This window comes from Acanthopagrus latus, chromosome 12 (assembly GCF_904848185.1).
Source record: "Acanthopagrus latus isolate v.2019 chromosome 12, fAcaLat1.1, whole genome shotgun sequence".
Taxonomy (NCBI): Eukaryota; Metazoa; Chordata; class Actinopteri; order Spariformes; family Sparidae; genus Acanthopagrus; species Acanthopagrus latus.
This window is the reverse complement of record NC_051050.1, coordinates 3,220,727-3,243,548: the sequence shown is the minus strand read 5'-3', so window position 1 is coordinate 3,243,548 and position 22,822 is coordinate 3,220,727. Positions and strand designations below refer to the sequence as shown.

At 38.4% G+C, this 22,822-nt stretch overlaps 1 protein-coding gene across 2 annotated transcripts; it reads right to left on the bottom strand.

Annotated features, from left to right (window-relative positions):
* Positions 1-950: 950 nt before the first annotated feature.
* On the bottom strand, positions 951-22,799 carry scai (suppressor of cancer cell invasion). 2 transcript variants are annotated; one of them, XR_005078017.1, is made up of 18 exons: positions 22,498-22,799; positions 21,034-21,158; positions 18,104-18,199; positions 17,580-17,666; positions 16,995-17,093; positions 16,157-16,253; positions 14,424-14,522; positions 14,018-14,170; positions 13,108-13,209; positions 12,663-12,764; positions 12,443-12,521; positions 11,645-11,744; positions 11,212-11,293; positions 9,760-9,832; positions 9,017-9,190; positions 8,388-8,488; positions 7,000-7,231; positions 951-2,965 (listed from the first exon to the last, which is right to left on the bottom strand). XR_005078017.1 is itself a non-coding variant. In XM_037116400.1 (17 exons), exons 2-17 carry the CDS (start codon positions 21,138-21,140, stop codon positions 7,085-7,087), a joined length of 1,698 nt encoding a protein of 565 aa, XP_036972295.1. In that variant the 5' UTR covers positions 21,141-21,158; positions 22,498-22,799; the 3' UTR covers positions 1,139-7,084. The 2 variants fall into 2 exon arrangements, 1 of the variants encoding a protein (XP_036972295.1); XM_037116400.1 differs by having other exon boundaries at positions 1,139-7,231.
* Between the last annotated feature and the right edge of the window lie 23 nt (positions 22,800-22,822).

Below are 22,822 nucleotides of genomic sequence, written 5' to 3'. Positions count from 1 at the left end.
CTTAGCAACACCCTTAACTCAACAAACTGTGGTTAGTATCAAAGATACGCAGTGTGTCAAGATCAATCCTCCCTTTTGTATGCACGTCGTTATGCAGAAAAATACACTGAACGGGAGGATCCAAAACTGTCCATGTAAAATTGTTTTAATCGATCTAAAATTAGTGCACATCTATTTAGGAAAATCAACTAAAACACGCTATCAACCGAAACCTAAATCGTTTATTTTGGATAGGCACCTTGGCCGTTAATTTAGAGCTGTGGTACCTCAGCATGGCAGCTCGAGACCGATAAGCATTCAGAATACTCACGGCACCATTAAATCTGGAAACTCAGTACTGTGGAATTAACTCCAGTGAATACATTTAATAACATTCAAAATATTCCGGAAATACTGGATGATAAATGTGGATAGACAAGGCTCTGGACCTATTAAAAATTAATTGCCCATAAATATTACGTATCAGCATTTTCATTGACAAATATCGAGTTGTAGTTCCTAACCGTGGCCGCTGGATGGCGGTGAAAACTTTCATACTGCCCATCCTTATCTAGTAATTCCTCGTGTGTTAAGGCAAACGCGATTTCATAATAAAACTTCCGGTAAGAATGACAAAAATCAATATATTATAATCATACTGGTGTAATTTCATCCTGTTTGAATCCCTGTATCAAGTTACTGCCCACTGTAATGTCAAGTGAAGCTACATGAATGGAGTCCTATGTTCTAATCTCACATGCTAAATGATACCTTTTAATGTATTAATATTATTTGACATTTTTACTTATTTCCACGAATTGAAAGAAAGCTAAATATGGCTAGAAGATTACAGATGTAACCGTGATATCACAGATTGTGTTTAAGAACTATTATTGTTGTAAATGGAGTTAACATTTTAGGGGTTAAAATAAAGCTCGGCAGGATAGGATAGGTTAAAAAACAACAACAAAGACAGTCATGGGCCCTTTAAGGAAGCCAGATTTTCTTTTATTTTATTGGCTCCATGTGGCAACAGAGGAAAAGAAAAACCCATCTCATACAAGAATTGATCTCAGTCTTGGGAAAGTGAGAGTACACCAGTCTTTGGCACTTTCTATTCTAAACAAACATGCTGCTCACAGAGATAATCATCTGTGCATTTTTTTTTTTTTAAGTGGAATTTTGGAAAACACATTTGACAGTTTGACACTGACTGAAAACCACAAGAAGCAAGTCACACATGTTGCTATAAAGGAATGCTGCAACCATCTTTTTGCCATTTTTACACGTATAAAAAAGTTAGAAATGACCCCTGCGTATCTGCGGGAGAAAACAGGATTGATCAGACGGCAGTTATTTGCAATGTGTTTCCAAGAGATGTGGACATGCCTCTCCATGGGTGCAGGTCCATACGGAGCAGTGGCTCTTGTGCTTGTCATTTCAAAAACAAGTTGATTTCTTGTGCTCCAGTGGATTCTAATGCTGGTTATGCAGGGCGAGCACTGATTTGGTCTCACTAGATCACTCCCCTACAACCAACCTTCTAATCCTCCACGTTGCTAGTTTCTCTTTTTCTTCTTCGACGCATTTTCTTGGAATGAATGTTTGAAAAAAAGTGCATAGTGGCAGCCTTAGACAATGAACCGCTCATTTTGAGGGACATCAACAAAAAGCAGCTTTCCAGCGAGAATGTTATATGTAGCTGAGACATTTTCTGCAAGGAAACTATTCAAGATTCAATTTAAGCGATTGTTATACAACCAAGACTGTACAACTAAATAATAGCTATAGTAGCTCTATGCCCCTAATAAAAAAAAAAAGTTATAAATGTATGAATAAACACAGTACTTGGGAGTACTTTCATGGGAATGCATAGGAATAAGAAAAAGACAATACACCCCAACATGGGCCCAGGGATGAAAAAAATGGGTATATTGTCATATAAAAAAAAAGGCTTTAAATCAGAGTGAAACATTTACTCAATAAGGCTAAATCAAGTCACAGCACATGAATCACTTCAGATATCCTCGAACATTGAACAAAGATTTCATTGTAGGTAAAGACAATGGCAGCAGAGGGAGGAAAGCCTCATGTTGCTTGGTTTTGTCACAGTGTCCAGTTTGCATAAGGCTTTAAAATCCCAGTGAGAGTAGTGAACTCTGCATGATGTTATATCAGCCACCTACTCTAACTTCTGATACTATCAAAAAGGAGGCGAGCACTAATTATTCTTTTGGGTGCACAAGCTATCATCTTGTTGGTGAAAGTTAATATCTTGTAATCATCTTATTTGTATACATAATCCTGTTAATCATCTTGTTAGCAAAATTATTAATGTTTTTTTTTTTTTTTTGCACAAGTTAATATCTTGTAAATGTCTCCTTCCCACAAAATGAATATCCTGCTCGTACAGGGATATACCGTCTCTTGTTAATACCTTCTTTGCACAAAATTGATAACTAGCTGGCACGAGTCAATATGTTGTTAATATTTCACACCCATACATTTATATTTTGTTTACCTAAGCTTTTATTAGTTCTCTTGTTTGTAAAAATCAATATCTTGTAAATGTCTTGTTTACACAGGTCAGTATCTCATTTGCACTGTCTTGTTCATACTCCCAGTTTTGTTCGCACAAATGGTTTGCACATGCTATTTTCTTCATAGCAGTTATGTTGAGACATATTTTAGACAAATTGTTCTGTTTGCACAATTTGAATCACACAAGTCATCACCTTTTTTAAATATGCTCTCCACACGATCTGAACGTCTTGTTCATGTCAAGTTTTTTTCCCCCCTTGTTCTGTCTTGTGCACGTAAGATACATCACTCAGATCACTCAAAAAAAAAAAAGAAAAAAAAAAAGGACATGGGCGGTTCTGTAACAACCTACTCTGATACACCCATCATTTTATGTGAAGCAGGAAATTACATTTTCATCATGCAGAATCCATTGACGCTAATGCACCATGCTGCTAGGTAGCTTCTGTGGAAAGGAAAACATGAAAAAAAATAAATGAATAAAACAAACCAAAAAAACAAAATATTGACACTCATATGATGCATAATCCTGTTTCGATTAGCATTAGCCTGTGAAAGGATACAAGCAAATTCAAATTCAGACTTTTTAGTGCTACATAATAAATTAATTGGCTGTGTTTATGATTTTGTTTTAAATATGAAGCACAGAAGACATCACTACAGCAAACATTCATAACAGAAGCTAAAAGTTATTTCGTTTATTTGTTTCTCTTTATAGTTATAGCTATGATCAGAGTACAGTGTCACTTAATTGTTTTGGTTCGTTTCCATTAAATAACGATTATTTAGTGCCACCAGGTCAAAATATTTGCTATTTTCATGGACTTGAGTTCAGGAAACACGCCGTAGAATAACATATAAACTTTTTTTTGATAGTTTGAGACATACAAACCTGTCAACATGCAATATTTGACAATTTAAATGAACACATTTCTTCTCCTGTCCTGATTGATGCCCAAACATGTCATTTTTTTTGAAGTCATGATTGGCATTAATCCCCACCAACAAAACTGTATTAGAGCACCACTGGCTGTAAAACACAAGGGTTTTCTAATTGTAAAGTCACTGTAGAAACAAGCCGACATGTTTGACACATTTCAGGCAGGAGCTGTTAAAAAAGTGACAGCAGATGGAAAGTTCCAACAGTAAAATGTTTGAAATCACTGACTCACACAACTTTTACTCTTTGTATAAAAGCAGCTCACAAGTGTGAAGGGCTGGCATGAAAAGCAATCACATGGAGGGATTTTTCTCTTTTTTTTCCCCAAAAGCAACACAACAAACAAGATCATAACAATATCAAACTTGGTAAAGTGCAAGCCTACAATATCTTAATCGTCATAACTGTCAACACAAGGGAACATGGAGCTTGATATTACAATGAAAATTGAAGAAAATGTATAAACTGCTTACTTTCCCAGACAAATGTAAAATGGAGAAAACAGTGGTAGTTTTCCTCTGCCTCTCTTCAAGTACTGGGAAAGTTGGAATGTAATATCTTTAAAAAATGGCCAAAGAACAAACCGGCCACATGAATATTTCACTCCTCCTTAATTTCAACTTCATGTTTCATTACACATTCTATAGACATACTAAATACTGAACAAACACATCTGTGCCAAAACATTGCTTTACATTATCTGTACACATACTCTAACAATGTCAATAAATATTACAAACACTAAAAATCGTGTTCTTCTTTTGATTTTCGTCAGTTCAAAAATCTTAATCCCTACCAGCCAGGCATTGGCAACTTCTAACATCGGAGCATCATTTGAACATTTTGGTCAAGGGCAGTTAACGGTCAGCTGGTTTCAGTATCAGCATGGCATCAGTGGCCTGTTCAATCACTCCCCCTGCTGGTGCCAGAAACAAATCACCAGCGGCAACAACCGACACGCTCTTGTTACAGTGCCTGCCTTCAGCCTGATTCCTACTTTGGGGTATGTTAAAATGTGGAGATTCAAAACCAATTATCGTCTCCAAACAAAATATAAAGGCCTGAAGCTAAACTAGCAGCCTGGACAGAAATATATTCTATCCAAGCATAAATGTGCAGAAAAACAACAATTTTTAAATTGATAAAAGGATAAGGCTGGTGATATCATAGATTTTTTTGTAATTATCCACAAATGAAAAGTCCCAAACTGTCACTTTATGTGACCTACCAACAGTTATAATTTTGACTCAGTCCCACACACACTGTCCCGCTGCCTCAAATAACTCTAAAAGGGACCAAATGAGGATTAATCCGCTGCTGAAAATAGTCCATAACAAGTACACCATTTCCTCCTGTTTGAGTCTGGTTTGCTATATCTATTATTTTTTAAAGATTAATGTGGTCAATAGGAACCAATGTGCTCAACTGACAGGCGGGTATCAATCAAGCCATGGACTAATGGATTAAATAATACAAAAAATAAATAACAACCACAGCCTTAACCTTTACACGAGGACATTTCATGGCACTCTGCCTATTCACTTATGAGATGTCTAGTGCGCAAACTAACATTTTGATCTAGGAATGGCAAGCAAATTTTGTACCTTTGCTCATTATGTTGTGGATATGCCTCATCTCAAACCAACTGCTTGAGCAGGTATCATGTTTTTTAGGAGTTTACTTTTCAGCAAATGAACAGTTTCCTTGAAATTTTGTCACTGCAGTACCTGAAATATCTGTTTTATTCACAGTATTGACATAGTCCAGCTTACAGACACTGCCACCTTTGAGCCCCTCTGTTAGTGGGATGAAAGTGACGGTTACAATGGTTCCTTTAAACGATAATTAGTCACATGCATTACCTTGAGAAAAATGCTAATTTCGGAACTGGAACTTCATATTCCATAAAATGCTTTTGAACCCATTCCAAGCCTTTTTATATTATTCTATATTATTTGCATTGTATTCAAATCCAGAAGCTCATTTAAGTTTTATCATTGAGGATTGGATGGTTGTTTTTTTTTTTTACTTTTTTCTGCTTGTTACATAGCAGCAAATGCAGAGAAACCCACCTAAATTGGAGTGCGAGTTCCATTTGATTAAAAAAAGCAGCAGATGGTGGAGATGTTGTGGTAACCTTTAGTTTAGACTTTTTACAGCTTTTAAATGTCAGCAGAGACACAACATTGCCTTTTCCAGTTGGGTCCAGCCACTAAAAGCTTTATAACGCTATAATCACATGTGTTTTGTTTTTTTTCTTCAAGCCTGCTGGTTGGGATAAGTGTTTGTGTCTGTTTGTACTACACTGAGTGTCTGCACACACAAACCTGTTCATGCATGTGTCGGCTGGACCCTCAGAGCCACACGGGGGCATGTGTATCAATTTGCTTTTTCATCCCTCCTCAGCCCCAAGCTTCATCTTTTTTCACAACAGTTTGACAGTTTTCCACTAACAGAGACAAAGGTGGCCTCATCTGTAAGCTCGAAGCAGTGGGTCAATGGCAGAAACATGGCATCAAGTAACACGACTGTGGTCTTTTGGCTAGTAACAAACCGTTGCTGTACATGCCATCTTATCTTTACACTCTTTCACCTCCTCTGTTATCAAACTAGATTGTCTTCATTTGTTGAGTCAACAACAAATGTACAGGCCCATGCAACACATGCATTAGTTCCATTTACTTCCCAACTGAATTCCTTAAAAAGGTGGAGACCATTCTTTGTGGACAAAAGAATAAAATGGATACATTTCTTTGCCTTTTTGCATGCAAATACAGCACAGTGATATGGAAAAGGAACAACTACCACTTTCAAAATGCACAAGGCCCAAACAATGGACAGTTAAAGGTATCATTTAGATTGCTGGTTTATGTCATGAAGGAGAGTGATACCTCTACAACACACAACAGAACATGACCTCATGCACCTCAGCCTGCTACAAGTTAAGCTGTTATACAGTGAGCACTGTTTGGCAAACACAAAAATCCACAACATTAGCAATGTTTTTGGTGAAATCTTTCAAATTTCAACTCAGTGTGTGCATAATGTGCTAACACTATATTTGTTTTTAAGATTCAGGAGTGTGTTTCCGCTCAGCACCAACCCACTCTGCCTTCATACAGATAGATAACGTCACACCTGGAAGCTGCCCAGGACTCTTCCATTCTCTATCCCTTAGGCTAACACAACCTTCATTTTTAATAAACAATGAAAACTATTATTCAAAAACACAAAACCAAGACTGCCGACTTCTTTACAATTATCTGACATGAGGAATAAAGTTTTGAACCTTATATTTGGATGGGAAAGTTGAGTTAAAACGTTATTTGCAGCCTCTCACTTGTTTGTTTTCTTTTATGTCTTACATGATGCTTATATTCATGAGACAAGCTGCTGACACTTAATATGGGGAATTTACACAATGTTAAACTCTCTTGCTTATGTATGTGAACATTTTGATGTCGCACTACATTTGCTTCCACGAGTAACAGTTAATGCAGGACATGAACTTGTATGTGCTGAATCAGTTATTTCGTTACCTTTAAAAAACAGAGTGACAACTGTGAGGGCTCTGGCAGTTGAGTCTGTATGTACACGGATGCCATTCAGCCCTGTGCCAAGATGTTAGTAGGCTTCCAATGAATCATCCCAAAATAGGCTCTGCACTTCCAGCATGGTCGCCAGGTCCAGTATATGCTTCTGTAGAAGGCTGCTCTCCACCGTGTCCTGTTTGGGGAGCTCAGGGTACGACTCTGGGAAGCTCCGGGACTCCTGCCAGCACAACATGACATACACAACATGTCACACCTGTGAGTCCCGCACATATCCATACAAACACACTCTGAGGGAATGGTTTGAGGAGAAACTGTTTCTATCATCACCAGCTGCTATGATTTGTTTTGGTGTTTCACTGTGGAAAGAAATCTCCTGGAAAAATGTTACTCCTCAGGTCATGCATGTTACACCAGAGAATTTGCTGTCAGCTTGCAAAGTCGCAGATATGTAATGTGTCTCATTTTCTCACAGTTTTCAAAACTACTATAAATGCAATTGTAAGAATATGTCTGAGTCAGAGACAGAATCTGCCAGGTGCCAAAATGTGGGTATAATTTTCGTTTGGCGAGTAAATCTCGTAAGACTCTCCTCCACACTCACAGTCTGTACTGACAGTCAGCTAACAAAAAACTCTGCTGAGCGTCTCTGTTGTGTTTTGGTGTTGTTCATCTCGGTAGATTCATCTCTGCCTCTGTCCTCTGCTGTTTGTCTCTGCCAGCGTTGACACACTCAGAGGGAGTTCATGATGCATTCAGGTGCACGCCTGAAACTCTGAAATCGACCTTGCTTCGTACACCAAAAGACATGTGTGCCAACAGGGATGCCATGGTGCACCTCACAGAAAATGTAAGTGATAGTTGTCACAGCATTAAAGTATAACAATAGCCAAGCCAAAAGTGCTAAACATATGTTTTAAGTCAAAAGTCAAATCAAACCAAGGATTTGGAGAATCGTAACACACCCAATTCCCATCGACAGTTGCAAACAAAATGGCAGGCTGCAGTTCCAATGATGTCTACAGCTCTCATTTTTCTGTGATCAATACTTACTGATGGTGATCAGCAGACTTGCTTTAGTATTACCAGCAGCACATGTGCTATTGCAGTGCAGTAGACTGTGATGAAATGTGGGATTCACTTAACTCTGAATAGACGAACCAGAGTGCCACTAGAAGGGATGTGCACCCAGTGTGAGTATAAGTGTATTGTGTGTTGGTATTTTTCAGAGTGGGACGCACTTTGATGCATGTCTGATGGTACATGTTAAGTGCCTGGGTGCTGCTACAGACCCTGCTCTTAACCATAGCATGCATTTTTGCTATTCAAATAAAGAATGTCACTTCCTTAGGAGAACGACAGCAGCAGTGACTCACCCGAAAGAGTTTATGCAGTCTGAGTGCAGCTGAGCAGAACACAAAGCGGATGAGCAGCAGCCGGAGGAACTCGTCACCAAAGAATTGTAAAAAGGCTTGATCTGTGGAAACAGTGAAAAACAAGTATTTGACTAACTGACTGGCTGATCAAGACATATTGATAACTGATGAATGATTAAAGTATTGAATATTCTAATTTAAAGAGGTGAATGACATTATTGAGGTGCTGGACTGCAGCAAACATTGAGCATCTCCTTTTATTGATTTGACACAGCTGACCATGTTATACTGGACTCCACAATATTTGTTATCTGGGCGTCTACTGAGTTGGTTTTCAAATTACTTTATCACCACAAAGTTTTTACCATTATTAGGTTACAGTGATTTAATATTTATGATTGCTCCTGATTAGTTTCTAAAGAACTTGATCTCTCCTTGTACTGGTTTTCTCTTATTTGTGTGCATAAATGTATAAAAACCAAAATCAGTTTACTTTTGAAAAAGAGATTTAAATTGCAATGAGGCCATTACTTGGTTAAATAAAGTATATATATACACATATATACATACATGCACATACTATCATTTTCAACATGCCAGCAGAATAAAAGAATTTATAGATGTGCTACCTATGTTCCGTGACCGAGTTATCATCTGTCCAATGTCACGATAGACTTTACGAAGGAATTCTTGAGCCCTCTCCCACAGTCCTCGTCGCACGCTGTTCAAGCCGCACACCGAGGAGAAAGCCAAGAGTGGGCTGTAGAGGAACAGAGTGAAGAGACTCCCACGCTGAGACTGATCTGAACAGGTGAGCAGAGACATAGCAGAGGTAAGAAGTGAGAACATGACGCATTTTCGAAACAGAGAGCCAAGCCTCACTAACTTCAATAGCGAAATCAAAAGGCTGACCAAAAGATGCGACTACATCATAGCATACATTAACACCTAAATAACAAAATTATTTTTCTTGGCGTCAATAAATTCCATGTGGACACCCAAACCAACAACGAACCAAACCAAAAACTATTAAAACCACACTGTTGCACTGGGTGAAATGTCCCTTCATTACCATGAACACTGTAGTTTATTTTGACTCACCACACATGAACCATTCTGCTGCCTCAATATGATTAATCCATTGCTGAACATAGACCTCAACATATTCACTTTTTCCTCCATTTGAGTAATGCTTGTTAAAAAATACAGTGAAGAAAGTTTGAAATATTTGGGAGATGTTTTAAAAGATTTACGTTTTCAGAAGGAACCAATGGGCTTGAAGCTGAGAGCCACAGACAGTATGTCAGAAAATCTTGAGGTGGACACATTGTTACCACCTGACTTGTCCTTTAAAGAACTGTTGTTCACACACCTTGTACACTCTTGGGATATACTGTAGGTGATAGCAGGCACACCAGAGGCTGGCCAAACAGATTTGTGAAATTCTGATGGATAAACAAAAGACAGAAGGGGTCAAATTAATAATTAATTAATAATAACAATATACATTCACAGTGTGACCTTATTACATAAACCATACGTTTATATAGTCCTCTCCCACCACTACTACCCAAATCCATGTAAATAGTACAGTTACAGCAACAGGAAAAAAGTCAGTATTTTGGATAGTTCCTTGGGGAGTGTAAACGGTACAACTTGAGCCCAGTTTTGCTTTTTTTGCTGACATTCGCTCACATTTTGGCATTGAAAAATACAGATAGGTATTGCTTCAACACAAGAAAAAAACTAAAAACTAATCACATAAAGTGAACGCAAATGTGATCAGTATCACATAATAACGTGATCATTTATATTGTCTGAATGTAATAATCTTATTGTACGAACGAGATTAGTTTCACATTGTATTGTGATAATTTATACTGTCCAAACATGATAATGTTATTGTACGAACGTGATCATTTACATGATTTGATTAAGTTCTACTTCATGCTTGGGTTGAGACAGGAAAAGATTTTGCTATTATTGAGCACGGTGGTGGGCATCGTGATCGGCATTTGTATAGTACAGAGGAAAGAATCAGTCGTTGTCTGGAGCTAGCATCATTTCTCACGGATCAGCTGGAGGCACCATGGATACAAGCAACTCAGCACACCTAATGACAGTCCTATCTTTCTACATGGAGTTTGCCTTTGATATTGATCAGTAATGAATAAAGATAATGACAACAACTAATTTTGACCATGTATGTGCAAAAACTCTATTTAACTGGAGCAGGAGGAGCACTGTGGTGCATCTCCGTGTGCGTAATGTGGTACAAGGATCTCAGTCCTCTGATCAGACCGGACAGGTCATAAGAACTATCATTCTGATTAACATGGGATGGGATTCATGCATTTCAAAATCCCTCTTACTGTATACCTGCTGATTACACTGTTCTCCACCATGCTCAATAACAGCACAATCTCACCCTGTCTAAGCCTAAGCCTATGAAGTAGAACTTGTTCAAATCATGTAAATGACATATAATAACAAAATAAATGATCAAGTCATAATGTGAGTGTTTTCTTTTGTGTTTTTCTTGTGCAGCAGCAATACACTTCGGTAATTAAAAGCATGGCATTTAACTATCAAATGTTTCTGTTTAAAATGCAAATAAAACTTCAAAATGTGTTCAGGAAGTTTTGGAGTTATGAGGACCATCTTTTCACGATGAATCTATTTATGATGTCTACGCAAATTCCATGACATTCAATTAGATCTGATTCTGAATTGACAAAGGTTCAGATATGATGCAAATTATGGGGATCTGGTGTTATTCTGTCTGACATGTTTTTTTCCAGTAACTTAACCTATATTGACGTACCTTGTAGGCTGTGCTGTTTGAAGAATCCACAATGACAAAAAGTGGCTTCCGGGTGAAAGGGAATAAATCCCCTGGATGAAGGCTGCAACATAACAAACAAATGAATGTGAGGAAGCTACATCTCTCAGGTTGCTAGTTGTGTGCACATGGTTAGAGTATCTCAGCTTGCTGTTAACATAAAGTAGGCAGCAGTCAGACGTCAGATTGGTGAGTCACATAGATGTTATTTGTCATGATTAGTCACAACAAGCAGAGGACTGATTTTCCTCCTGGGTCAGGTCTAGCAACTACAGACTAACTGTTAAACCAGAAGCAGGAGGAATTCACATTCAAAGGCATGAACAACCTTCCTCTGTTACAGATTAGGGAATATTTCAGATGTTTAACTTTTACTAAAATGTTTCGAAAAATGACAACAGATGTAATCTCCAACCAGTGCATTTCTTTCTGGGCCTGGTTCCTCTTCTGCACCGTCTCTCCATTCACCACGTCTCGATTTGTATTAGTGAGAACTCCTCCAAAATCATAAGGCCCTACAGGAAATGTTCAAAGATAAAGGCTTCAGTGGAACGCATGGTTATGTGTGATACATCAGATATGTCACTGCAACGCTACACAACATTGCTTAGCATCATTGCATTGCATTAGCAGGAGCAGCTGATTTAACAATGTATGTTACAGATTTCAGACAGTTGATCAAGCACCTATTAAGTCCTCTACCTGCACAGTCTGAATATCCATGTGGCTTAAGCACTAAGTTATGTCTCACTGATAAAAGAACTGAGGTTGTTTTATAGATAGCTGTGACAAATCACAAAACACTGACAGAAGCCCTTTTAATACATGGAATACAAAATCAAAGCGCACAGGATAGGGAATTAATTCCTCAAAAAGTGAAGGCCCACTGCTTTATTCAAGTGTGTTAGTAAGTATAAAGTACATGAGGAGCACCTGCTTTGTGTTTCACAGATATCAGATCCATCAGATTTTACTACTGCCCTTGCACCAACACATAATTTAGATGCACCCAATAACACATCTTACCATCTTAACACATGTGCATGACTGTAAACAGGATTTTGGGTGCAAATACATATTTTTTTGTACCTAGGAGCCCACACTTACATTGGTGGCTCTTATTATACCTGGGTGGCCCACCCAAGTGAAGACTTTGTGTGTGAAGCTATGCAAAGATGTGAAAAAATTAGTGGTCCAAAATTTGGCATTGTACCTTCATAATCTGAATGCCCAGTAGGGAAGACTCCAGTAGCTGACAGGTACACTAGCAAGACGCTGTTGGCAGGCAATTCCTGGAATGGGAAAAAAGATAATGTAGCAAAGTACTAGGATTATGTTAGATTCAAGTGATGCAGATAATGAAAAAAAAACCCACAAAGTTAGTATATGACTTGATCTTTAACCCAGAAGGTGCAATTTAAGTGAATACTGACCTTAAAAGAGGCAGACAAGAAAGTAAAAAGCTGGCTGAATGTTGGCTTGTACAGCAAATATTTGTGAGGGTTTTCTCTTTTAGCTGGCTTCTCACTGGGCTCCTGTGGAGACACATTTTATCGATTTACTGTTCTTATTTCAGTTTAAGCTTGCTGCACTGAACACAGCATTACCAGTCTTGTGATTGTGTGTTAATTTGTTCATTTTACGTTTATCACCGTGGGGAATGATGCAACTCTGGAGGGACTGAAGCATCTCACTCAGCACTCAATTATGGCATAATTACATAGCTGTTATTACAGGCCAAAACATGGTGACATACATATTTGCTACTGATTGGCCCTGAGAGAGACTGCATCATTTATGAGACATAACATGTTTACTCACTGTTGCCTTTGTGGCAATATCATGCTCTGAAAAAGAATATCGAGACGAGAGACTCACCAGCGTTCCTTGTTTCGAAGTCTGTGTGGCCAGGTTTACAGGTTCCCTCTCCAAAGCTTGAAGCATGCGGAACATATCGATGGTTAACTCGCTAAACTTCACCTAAATAAAGAAGAAAACATTTACTGTCAAGAAAACCCGTTTAAGACAAATCAGGGACGCTGTAACTCTAAGAATTGAGCAAAAATGTATTTAAATACTACCCTATACTAGTTATGGTTAGAAACAGGACATAACTTAACATTTTGTGGAGTAGTACATGGCATGCAACATGAATTTATTAGGACATGCATATCTATCTATACAGTAGTGAAACTATTAATCAAGAGTAATAAGAAGAAACAGAGTAGGGCTGACTGATTTCAGAAAAAAATCTAACTGATTTTCTGACTGATATTGCAATTTCATTTTTTGCTAAAAATAAAGCTTCAGCTCAATATTCACTGAGTGACAGATTTAAATCTCAGTTTTACTCAGGTTTCACGTGTTGTTGGTAGGCATAAAAGCAGTTGCCTTGGGCCACGTCTGATTGGTGAGTATGATTGGTACACGAGGATCATGGCGCCTCTGATGGCAAGCATGACTGTCACACTAGAGAGACAGCATGAATTTGTAAAACCATTGACACACATGTTTAGGGTCAGATGCTCATCCTGTTGCAAAATTAATCACAGCCTCTGCGATTTGCTGATCATGTTTTAAATCCCGATTTGTATTCCAAATCGACTAATCATTCACGCGTAAAACAAAGACAACAGAGCTGCAGGTAATACTGGTACATTCTATATATCAAAAGGTATTCAGCATGTGATACTGTTTGTTTGAGAGCCAACAACAAGTTTTCTTCAATATAACTGGTGAACAACCGTGTTCATGTGTATGAAGTGAATTAGAATTAGTGGGTTAAAACCTGGTTGTTACAGTTGCCGATGATTAGTGCATCTGCAAGGACGAGCTGCCCAACCACCATGCCTTGTTCCAGTGGAGGCACACTTCCCTCCTGCAGCCGATTGCTGGTGACGACCACAGAGTTGTTGTCATTCAGAACGACCACTGGATCTGCCTGGTGGGGAGAGAAACACCATGTGACAAAGGCCGATCCAGTGCACTGGGCAGCAGACAACTTTATTTACCTGGCTGTCAGTCCACATGAATACTGCATAATGACTTTAATTTCAGTAACTCAATTTGTATTGCGCACACTTGTTTAATTCTCTTTTGTAAAGATACATTAAGAAGTTGCTGGACTTCAATCAAACAAATATGTAACATGCATGATAGCAAGAACGTTTTGTTGCATCTTGGAGGGTCAGTACCTCTACAAAAGCTGCCACCTCCTGTAGAACCAGATTCCATTCCAACTGGTCCTCTGTGTTGAATCGCTGTGTGTAATCTTCAATCTCCTCAGATAACTCCTGCAGGTAGCAGACAGGCATGAAGTTCCAGTTGGGGTCATGCAATTTTGAATTCACATTTTTTTCACAGTACTGCAAAAGTTTAACCAGTTCTAGGATTTATGAAATAAGCTCTCATACAACTTCCTTGAGCCAGACCTAACTTGAGCATGAGCATAGGTATGGCAGCATTACAGCATTATCCATTACATAATGTAGCTGCCCAGCAGGTAAGCTTTAGCCCAAAACCATCGTTGTTTATCCATCTCTACACAAAATACAGGCTTCTGTTGTGGGGTTTGTCAGAGCTCTTGACACTACAGTTCTTTGGAGCTGTAGAGCAAATACATTTATTATCATTTTCTTGTGCTCTAAAGAATTGTTTTAATGTGTGTGTTAAGGTGTAGAGGCAGATATACTGCAGGCTTCTGCTACTGTGTGACCAGGAGGTTGATAACACCAAAACAGGACACTGCCTTTCTGGGATTTATTCGGTCTTCTTCTAAGCCCAGCTATTATCCTTTAGATCCACTGTTGCATGGTTTGGCAGGATTGCAAGCTGTTGGAGTTGATCTCCAACATTTTGTGGTCTCTCTCAGACTGGACGCTGTGCCCCAGAGCCACAGCACGATTACATTCTCTGTGACTATCTAAAGCATAGCATATTTCCTGACAGAAGGCATGTAACTGAAGACTGAATGGGGTTTGGCAGCAATTAAGTTAGTTTCTCTCCACAGAACCAATCACCCAAATGTGTCGTCAAGTGCTGTAATACTGTTCCTCTAGAATGGGTTAATTGCATGGAACCAGTTTCATTACACTGCATACTATATGATTATCTGAGATAAAATAAAGATTATTCTTCTTCGTCTTCCTCAAGTTCTATTGTAAGATGTAATCCCAATTGGGGTGCCTTGGTGTACGTTAGCTGGCTAAATAAATACATAAACAAATAGCTATAACAAAAAGCTGTTTTAATAAAAGTTTTTCACATTGTGCTGAAAACATATTGAACTGGGAACTCAAAACTGAGATGGCAGTGAATAACACCATTATACCCATATTTCATAATTTTACCAGATTTACGAAAAACTCACTAGCAGTTGAATGAAACAGTTCGTCTGAGGCCGTTTGGTTATAAAGTACAGAAAATACCTTACTTATTAAGGAAATTAATATCTGGTTCCAATTCTCAGAAGAGCAATAAAAACACAAACATAAAATCACAAACTGGCATGGTTCATCACAGCTCAGGACAGGAAGGCTACAGCGGAGATTAAACTACCCAGAACATCACTGGTACCATCTAAAGATCATCAGTGACATCAGTGAAGTGAGATGTCTGCACAGAGCTCCAAGATACTAAAAGACAACACCCACCCAGCCACTGTCTGTTCACCCTGCTGCCATCTGACAACAGATACAGAAGTATCTTCTGCCATTCTACAAGACTACAGAGCAGCTTCTCTCCCCAGACTGTGAGACCTCTGAACTCATCCTCAACACTCAATCATAAAATCGCTCCTATTTTCTTGTGTATCATGAAAGGGACTACAACTTACAACCCTGTCACATAGAATGAAAATTAGTTGAACTTTTTAACAAGGTTTCCATCACTCAGCATATTGTTGTAAAAAATACAATTTGGTCCATACCTTCACCAAAACTTTGACTAGGTCCATCTTGTTGAGCAGTAAACAGACGACTATGTAGCGAGCATAATATCGAAGCTTCTTCACTACTAATTCTGGCCTGATAAAAGACAAGAGAAGACAATATGATCTTGTTAAAGCAAAAAAAAAAAAATCACATCAGACAGACATGTTTCAATTGTCTTTCATCAAGGCTGACACTACAATTACCATGTTTTTACATATAACTGATAATCCTGGTTTTCCTAACAGTTATATGGTTGAGAAATTAAAAAGGTCTGATGATCTGCCATATTTGTTTTCTTGTCTCCAAATCCCAATTGCATACCCAAACCAACACACAATGTGTTAAATTATAATGTGTCTATCACAGTCTGATATATTATCTTTCTCTGTGTTGCAGAGTTCCATTGTTGTCCAAAAACTTTTGACTGAACACATCAGTGAGGCACACTGATGCCCTAGGTGACATGTTCCTTCATTACCATGAACACACACATCACCCTGCTGCCACAGATACTCTCTAGAGATTCAGATAAAGAACCCTTTGAAAGGAACTGAGCTTCAGGCTTTAAGTTTGAAATAAATTTGACAGGGATTTGTTGACAGTTACAAAAATAAAGAATATACCCAGCCTTATTCATTACACAAAACCCGATTAATGATAATTAGAAAAGTGACCTTTGGTCACATTTGTTGAAGACAACAGAAAAACAATCTTTAAAAAAAAAAAAAAGTATCAAAAAGCACAGTAAACGTCCAAGCAGTTTAATACATAGCAAAGGCATCTATATCCAGAAACGGATTCTTATTATTTGAGAGAAAATGTTTTGGAACTTACCTGTCCTCTTTGTTGACCTGAAAGTAGTAGGAGCGCTGACGGATGGCTGAGTAGAATGAAAAGGCCTCATTCAGGTAACTTGTTTCTGAGGTACGAAGGCTGTAAATCAAGAGTAGAAAGTAAGGGTTATTTTCTCTGGTGTGGGCTAAATTTTAATACATTCATAACATATCAATACACTTCACAACTTCTGATTTAGTCACATTGACAGATAGAATACAACAAACTTAATGTTACTGCTCCTTCAAAAAAAACATAATTTCTTTATTTAGAAGTGCAGTGAGACAAAGGTTACTCAAGTCAACCTCGACCCCAAACCTTCATACACAAAAACCCATGGTTTAATCACATGTTTATTTTAAACGCAAGTACTGTGTGTGAAAATCTACTTGTAAATAACAGAGAATAACACACAGAGCACCCCTTCTTCTCTGCTGCTTCATTTCATCTGCAGTTTAGAACAAGAATATTAACAATAACATGTCCAGAATGAGAGCTTAGTTCCACCCTCCCTCTCAGATGGTTGGACAAAGCAACAGAGGAAAACAAACATCAGTGAGGCAGTGAGAGTGCTTGCTGACTTACTAGTAGTGGTAGTAAAGCTGTCCAATTTTGGACGCGACTTCCCCAATCTGCCATCGCTTCAAGCCATACCGACTGTCCAGAACCTGCCTGTCAGTAAATGAAAACATAAAATACTGAGCACTACAATGAGATAACTCAGAACATCTGGCAAATTACACTGTGTCCTCACCTGTTACATGTGCAGCTGTATTTGTGTTAATATGAAACATGTACAGCTTAAGACCCATTTAGAAACCTTTTGAACCATACTTGATGAGAATTTGGCGAAGACTAGTCTAAACAGTTCAACAGTGCTGTACTTTTTCTAAACTCATCTTGAGTTCTAAATTACTACATTGATGAATCACATCCGGACACAATGTTTTTCCTTAATTCTTGTGTGTGAATGTGACGTTGAATTAAGTGATGGGACAGGTGAATCATAACATCTCCTTTATTCATACTGTGAACCACACATTTCAAACATGGCACTCCACCAATTCTATCTTGTAAAACACTGTGAACCAATAAGAGATGGAAATAACCTGTGCTGCTGCTGAAACTTCCACAGCTTAGTGTAGACATCAAAAGTCCGTCCAAAGTAGGACTGCCACTGCTTGTGTCCATACTGAGGAAGGTCTCTGTAACAAAGAATACAATAGAGGGAAGAGGGGAGAGAAGAAAAGAACCAGTCTCATAAAGAACATCGCCATATTTCTACAAACAAACATTTTGGGAAGTACAACTGTTGGGAGTCATGGTGTTTTAGTCCGTTTTTTCTCAACATTTTACACATGGTAACAATACATGGGTGTGTATTAGGGCTGGGCGTATTAGGCCTTAAAACAGCATCACAATCATTTTTGACAAAATCAAATGTCACATCATTTTTGATTGACTTCCTCGATATGGATATTGTGAAAATATTCTAGTGATGACAATTGGTACTTTCACAAAACGTTCTGACAATGAGATTTCTGATCAGTAATCATCTTATCCTGACTTTATAAAAAATTTTCAAGTAAAGCACACTTTCGCAAAAAGACAAATGCTTTCAAGTTCACAAGTTTGTGTGCAAAAAATCTGCACGAAACGCTTCAGTTAACAGGTTGTTCAACTTGTTGTTCAACTACAGTAGAAAGTATAAGAGAGGGTTAACTCATGCCACATAAAGCAGTTCCAACTAAGCATTGCTGATCAAATATGGATCTAGATTGCTGATCAAATATAGATCTAGATTCTGTTATTGTATGAGCTGTTGCGCTGTAACACGTGAACGTTAGCAAACAGGCCACCATTGCTTGAAACCGATAAGCAAAAACCAAACGCTATCCAACTCTCAGAACGTTACCCACCAATTGTTACATTGTCTGGTCATTGTTATGACACTATTATCATAATTTTTTAAATGTCAAATTGATTGAAATAATAATACTATACTTTGAAGGATCTTCCCAATTATTGAAATCAAATAGATTAACTATTTCCATCATATTTTTATGATTTATATTTTACTGATTTCAATATATATTTAATTACATAAATATAATAAACAAATCATAAAGAAGATAAGACTACTGTCTTGCAATATACTGGACCAATTCTTAATTTCTTCCTTTCATCATTTCATAGGCTCAGTTGACTTCAAACAACAACATCTGGCCCTCAATCAACCTTCTCAAACTGAATTATCTATTGATAAAGAGATGTTTTCATGTTACACGTATTTCTATCAAATCAGATGATCACTAGAGGAGAAGACGCAACAGCCAGATTTATACTTATTTAAAGCTGCACTGGTCAGTTTGTGTGAAACTATTTGGGTTTTTTTTTAGCACAGTGATCAATGTTCGAAAAAAGCTCTGATTACTGTAGCTAACTATGAACCCTCTAAGTTAAATAAAGATGGGGTACTTCACCATTTCAGTCTTTTCACATGGGTCTGAATTTGTGAGCCCTTTGAAATGGGTGTTATGTGGTCACAATCAAGTAACTGGCAGTGATTCAAATAAGACATCAAGGTGACAGGGTGAAAACAGGGAACAGTTGATTTGTCTAATTTTTCCTAATCAGTGACTTTTATGTATCCGTCTATCCTGGCTCTTTTCTTCCTCTCTGTCAGTATTGTCCTGCTTGGCTCACCACCAGATGACAGGTTCACCTACTCCTGCTACTCCAGATGGCCAATCTGTCAGCTTCCATTCTACAGTATTTCTGGGCTTATTGTGATATCCATCGTAACAATGTGACAACAAAGACATCCAAAATACTGAATAATATTAAGTCTCAGTTCAGTTAAGTGTCAATCTGAGGACTCGACCCTGGCTTCGATTAAAAGAAAAAAACAAAACAAACTGCAGTTGGTAGATTTTGGTGGGAGCAGCCAGGCAACCCTCTTAAAAATGTTGGTGCATAATAACACTGATAAAGTTTCAAGTTGGAAGCAAAGCTGTCATTTTATTCTACAGGAGAGAGTTAGCTAAAACCATTGCCTACTGTGTAGTGAAGGGCATATTTTAGCTGCATTCTCACTCTACATTTGTTGTCTATGCTGGTATATACGCAGCTAACTTTGACTATTTTGAGCAATCTCAGTCTTTTAACCGAAGAAAACAAAATAAGACCTTTCTTAAAGCTACAAAAGAATTAAGACAGAAAGTGTCCCTCCTTCGCTCTCTTACCACACCCTAACAGCCTAACACTCTCTCAGCAGGTAAGCTGGATCTTCATAAGTATGATAAAGTGAATATTTAGTTGATCACAGTAATAAGCTGTATATGTAGGTTGTTTGTAATTTCAATTGTTTCTTAAATGAAAAATTCAAGATATTTAATTGAAACTGCATAACAAAACTCCCTACAAAAAAACTTAAATTTAGAGGTGTGAACTAACAGTGTCAACCTTCAGAAGTTCCCAGAACTTACCTATGGAGCACCACAGTTGTCACAGAAATAGTAACAAATGATTTCATGAATTATTAACTAATAATGCAATAAAATATACAAATTTGCAAATGTATTTATCTTTATCTACACCTATATCCATAAATAGACTAAATTACAGATAAATCTATTATTTGAAAACATATACAACACTTAAATAACAAAGTAGTACTAAATAGGAACTTTTAAATTCGATACATAGTAAGCATAAGAGTAGAATATATTAAGTTCAGCTAGTCTGTCACTTCCCTCTAAACTCTTGGTCTCATACACACCCAACCAGCACCCTTCCACACCCTTACATAACAAGCACACTCCTTCCTGCATTGGCACTGAGTGTTGGCACTGGACGTGCACCTTGCACTGCCCGATCATCCAACATAAACATACTTCCTAGGGATGCTTGGCTGGATTCTTTTACATATCACTCCTGCACACTGCATGTACTTCCTACAACTCACTGCTGGAAGTAAATGCTTGATCACAAAATGCAGCCACGCAGACAGGAGACAACAGGGTAAGTAAAAACTGACCTTAGCCCATTGAAGAGTTGTTTGGACTTGTCCAGGAGATAGCAGAAATCTGTGACAGTCTTCCTCTCGCCTAATGGAATATCATCCTCAGTCTCAGCGCCAGTCATGACCCTGACTTTTCACACCTTATTACAAACAAAAAGAAATAATGTATGTAGCCTGCAAACATGCATAGCATTAAAATCAATTATTGGTTCATTGAAAAATACTGAATCCAGTGGCAACCAGACCAAAGGCTAATTGTATCAATGTTAATTTATGATTTTTTTAATACATCAAACAATACATACATTTCAACCAGTAATATAGAAATCTAACATGTTGATATCCTTACTGCAACTAAATAGAGTTACTATTTGCCAATATTGGAGCGTCTTATAGTTGCCCTACTTAAATATTAATAGAAATAAGAAACTATGGAGGAAATGTGTCACATGGCCACCTTATTTAGGATGACCTGGGCTGTCCCAGATTTCATTCTCACAGTAGCTGCAACCTCCAGTTTGCTAAGATGATGTGCAATCAGGTCAAGGCAGCACACAGTCTGGTCGCAATGTTCAGCTAACGCTGCGCCCTATTAAAAACATTTACAGCCAATGTAAAGTTTATTCTGCCATGAAATGACTGACTATAGGTCCACTGCCAGCCCTCGGAGATGTGTCTGTATGATGGAGGGTGGCTGTCAGTGTCGCCAGAGAAAGTGTGCCGGATATAACCTTAGCTGCTGTACCAGGAATGCACAATTTGAGGAAAAAAAACAAAAAACAAAAAACCCTTCAGCTTGCTCATCTTCGATATCGTTAAGAAGCGCCTAGACACCTTATCTGGCTTATAGTATCTTTCATTAACAAACAGGTTCAAATCTTCAGACACTCTCTTTGCGAGATTCGAATCTTAAGACGCCCGACAGATCTCATTCAGCTTTTTACAGACTGGGCTCTTTGACGTGAACATGACAGGAGGCTCGCGGGCGCAGTGATTGGATGGAAAAACTATAATGAGTCCTTCGCTACAAGACAAAATACATAAAAAGACGTCTAAGTCAAAAAGGTTTAGAGAGAGGCGTGTCAGTACATTGCTCAGGGGTATCCGGTGTGTTTTCAACCCATTACTAGCTTTGTTCAATATATGCAATTCTCTCCTATGCTACAATGTTGAGTGAAGAGCCCAGTCAACATTAATGTGCCTTACTGTTAGCTACTGATGAAACCAAGCTTAATTGGGCGTTAAGCTAGAACACTGCTATGGCTCACCAGTGTGTAACGCGAACAGCTTTCTGTCATCGCCAGCATCGACAAATGAAGTCAGGACACCTCTCCATTAACGTCACAGCAAAAATAACGTCTGGTTAATAATGTCTGGATAACACAGATAGCCAATGGAAGCGAATATGTGCAAGTTGATAAAGACAGGTTACACAGCCCGCCTGTACCGGCTGCTTGTGTAATACACATTCATTCTTACCTCGCCAGCCGGCTAACGTAATGAACAGGAGGACCACCGTGATGCTTTCAAAAATCACAGCAAAAGCCACGACGAGCTCTGTCGGTGAAGCGCGACTTTGTTGGCATCTCACTGTGTGTAACTGAGCCTGGACCGCTATGTACCGAGCCGTATCCCCCCCGACAGTGTGAGCGGGACTGCCGTCCGTTGACGCTGAGATGCTACTCTGTATGAAAGGTTGTTGTCCTGTGACAGGCAGGCAGGAGGAGGAGGCGGTAGGGTGAGGACAGGACCGCGACACTCCAATACACTCCGACTGGCTAGCTGCTTCCGGGTCAACCTTGTC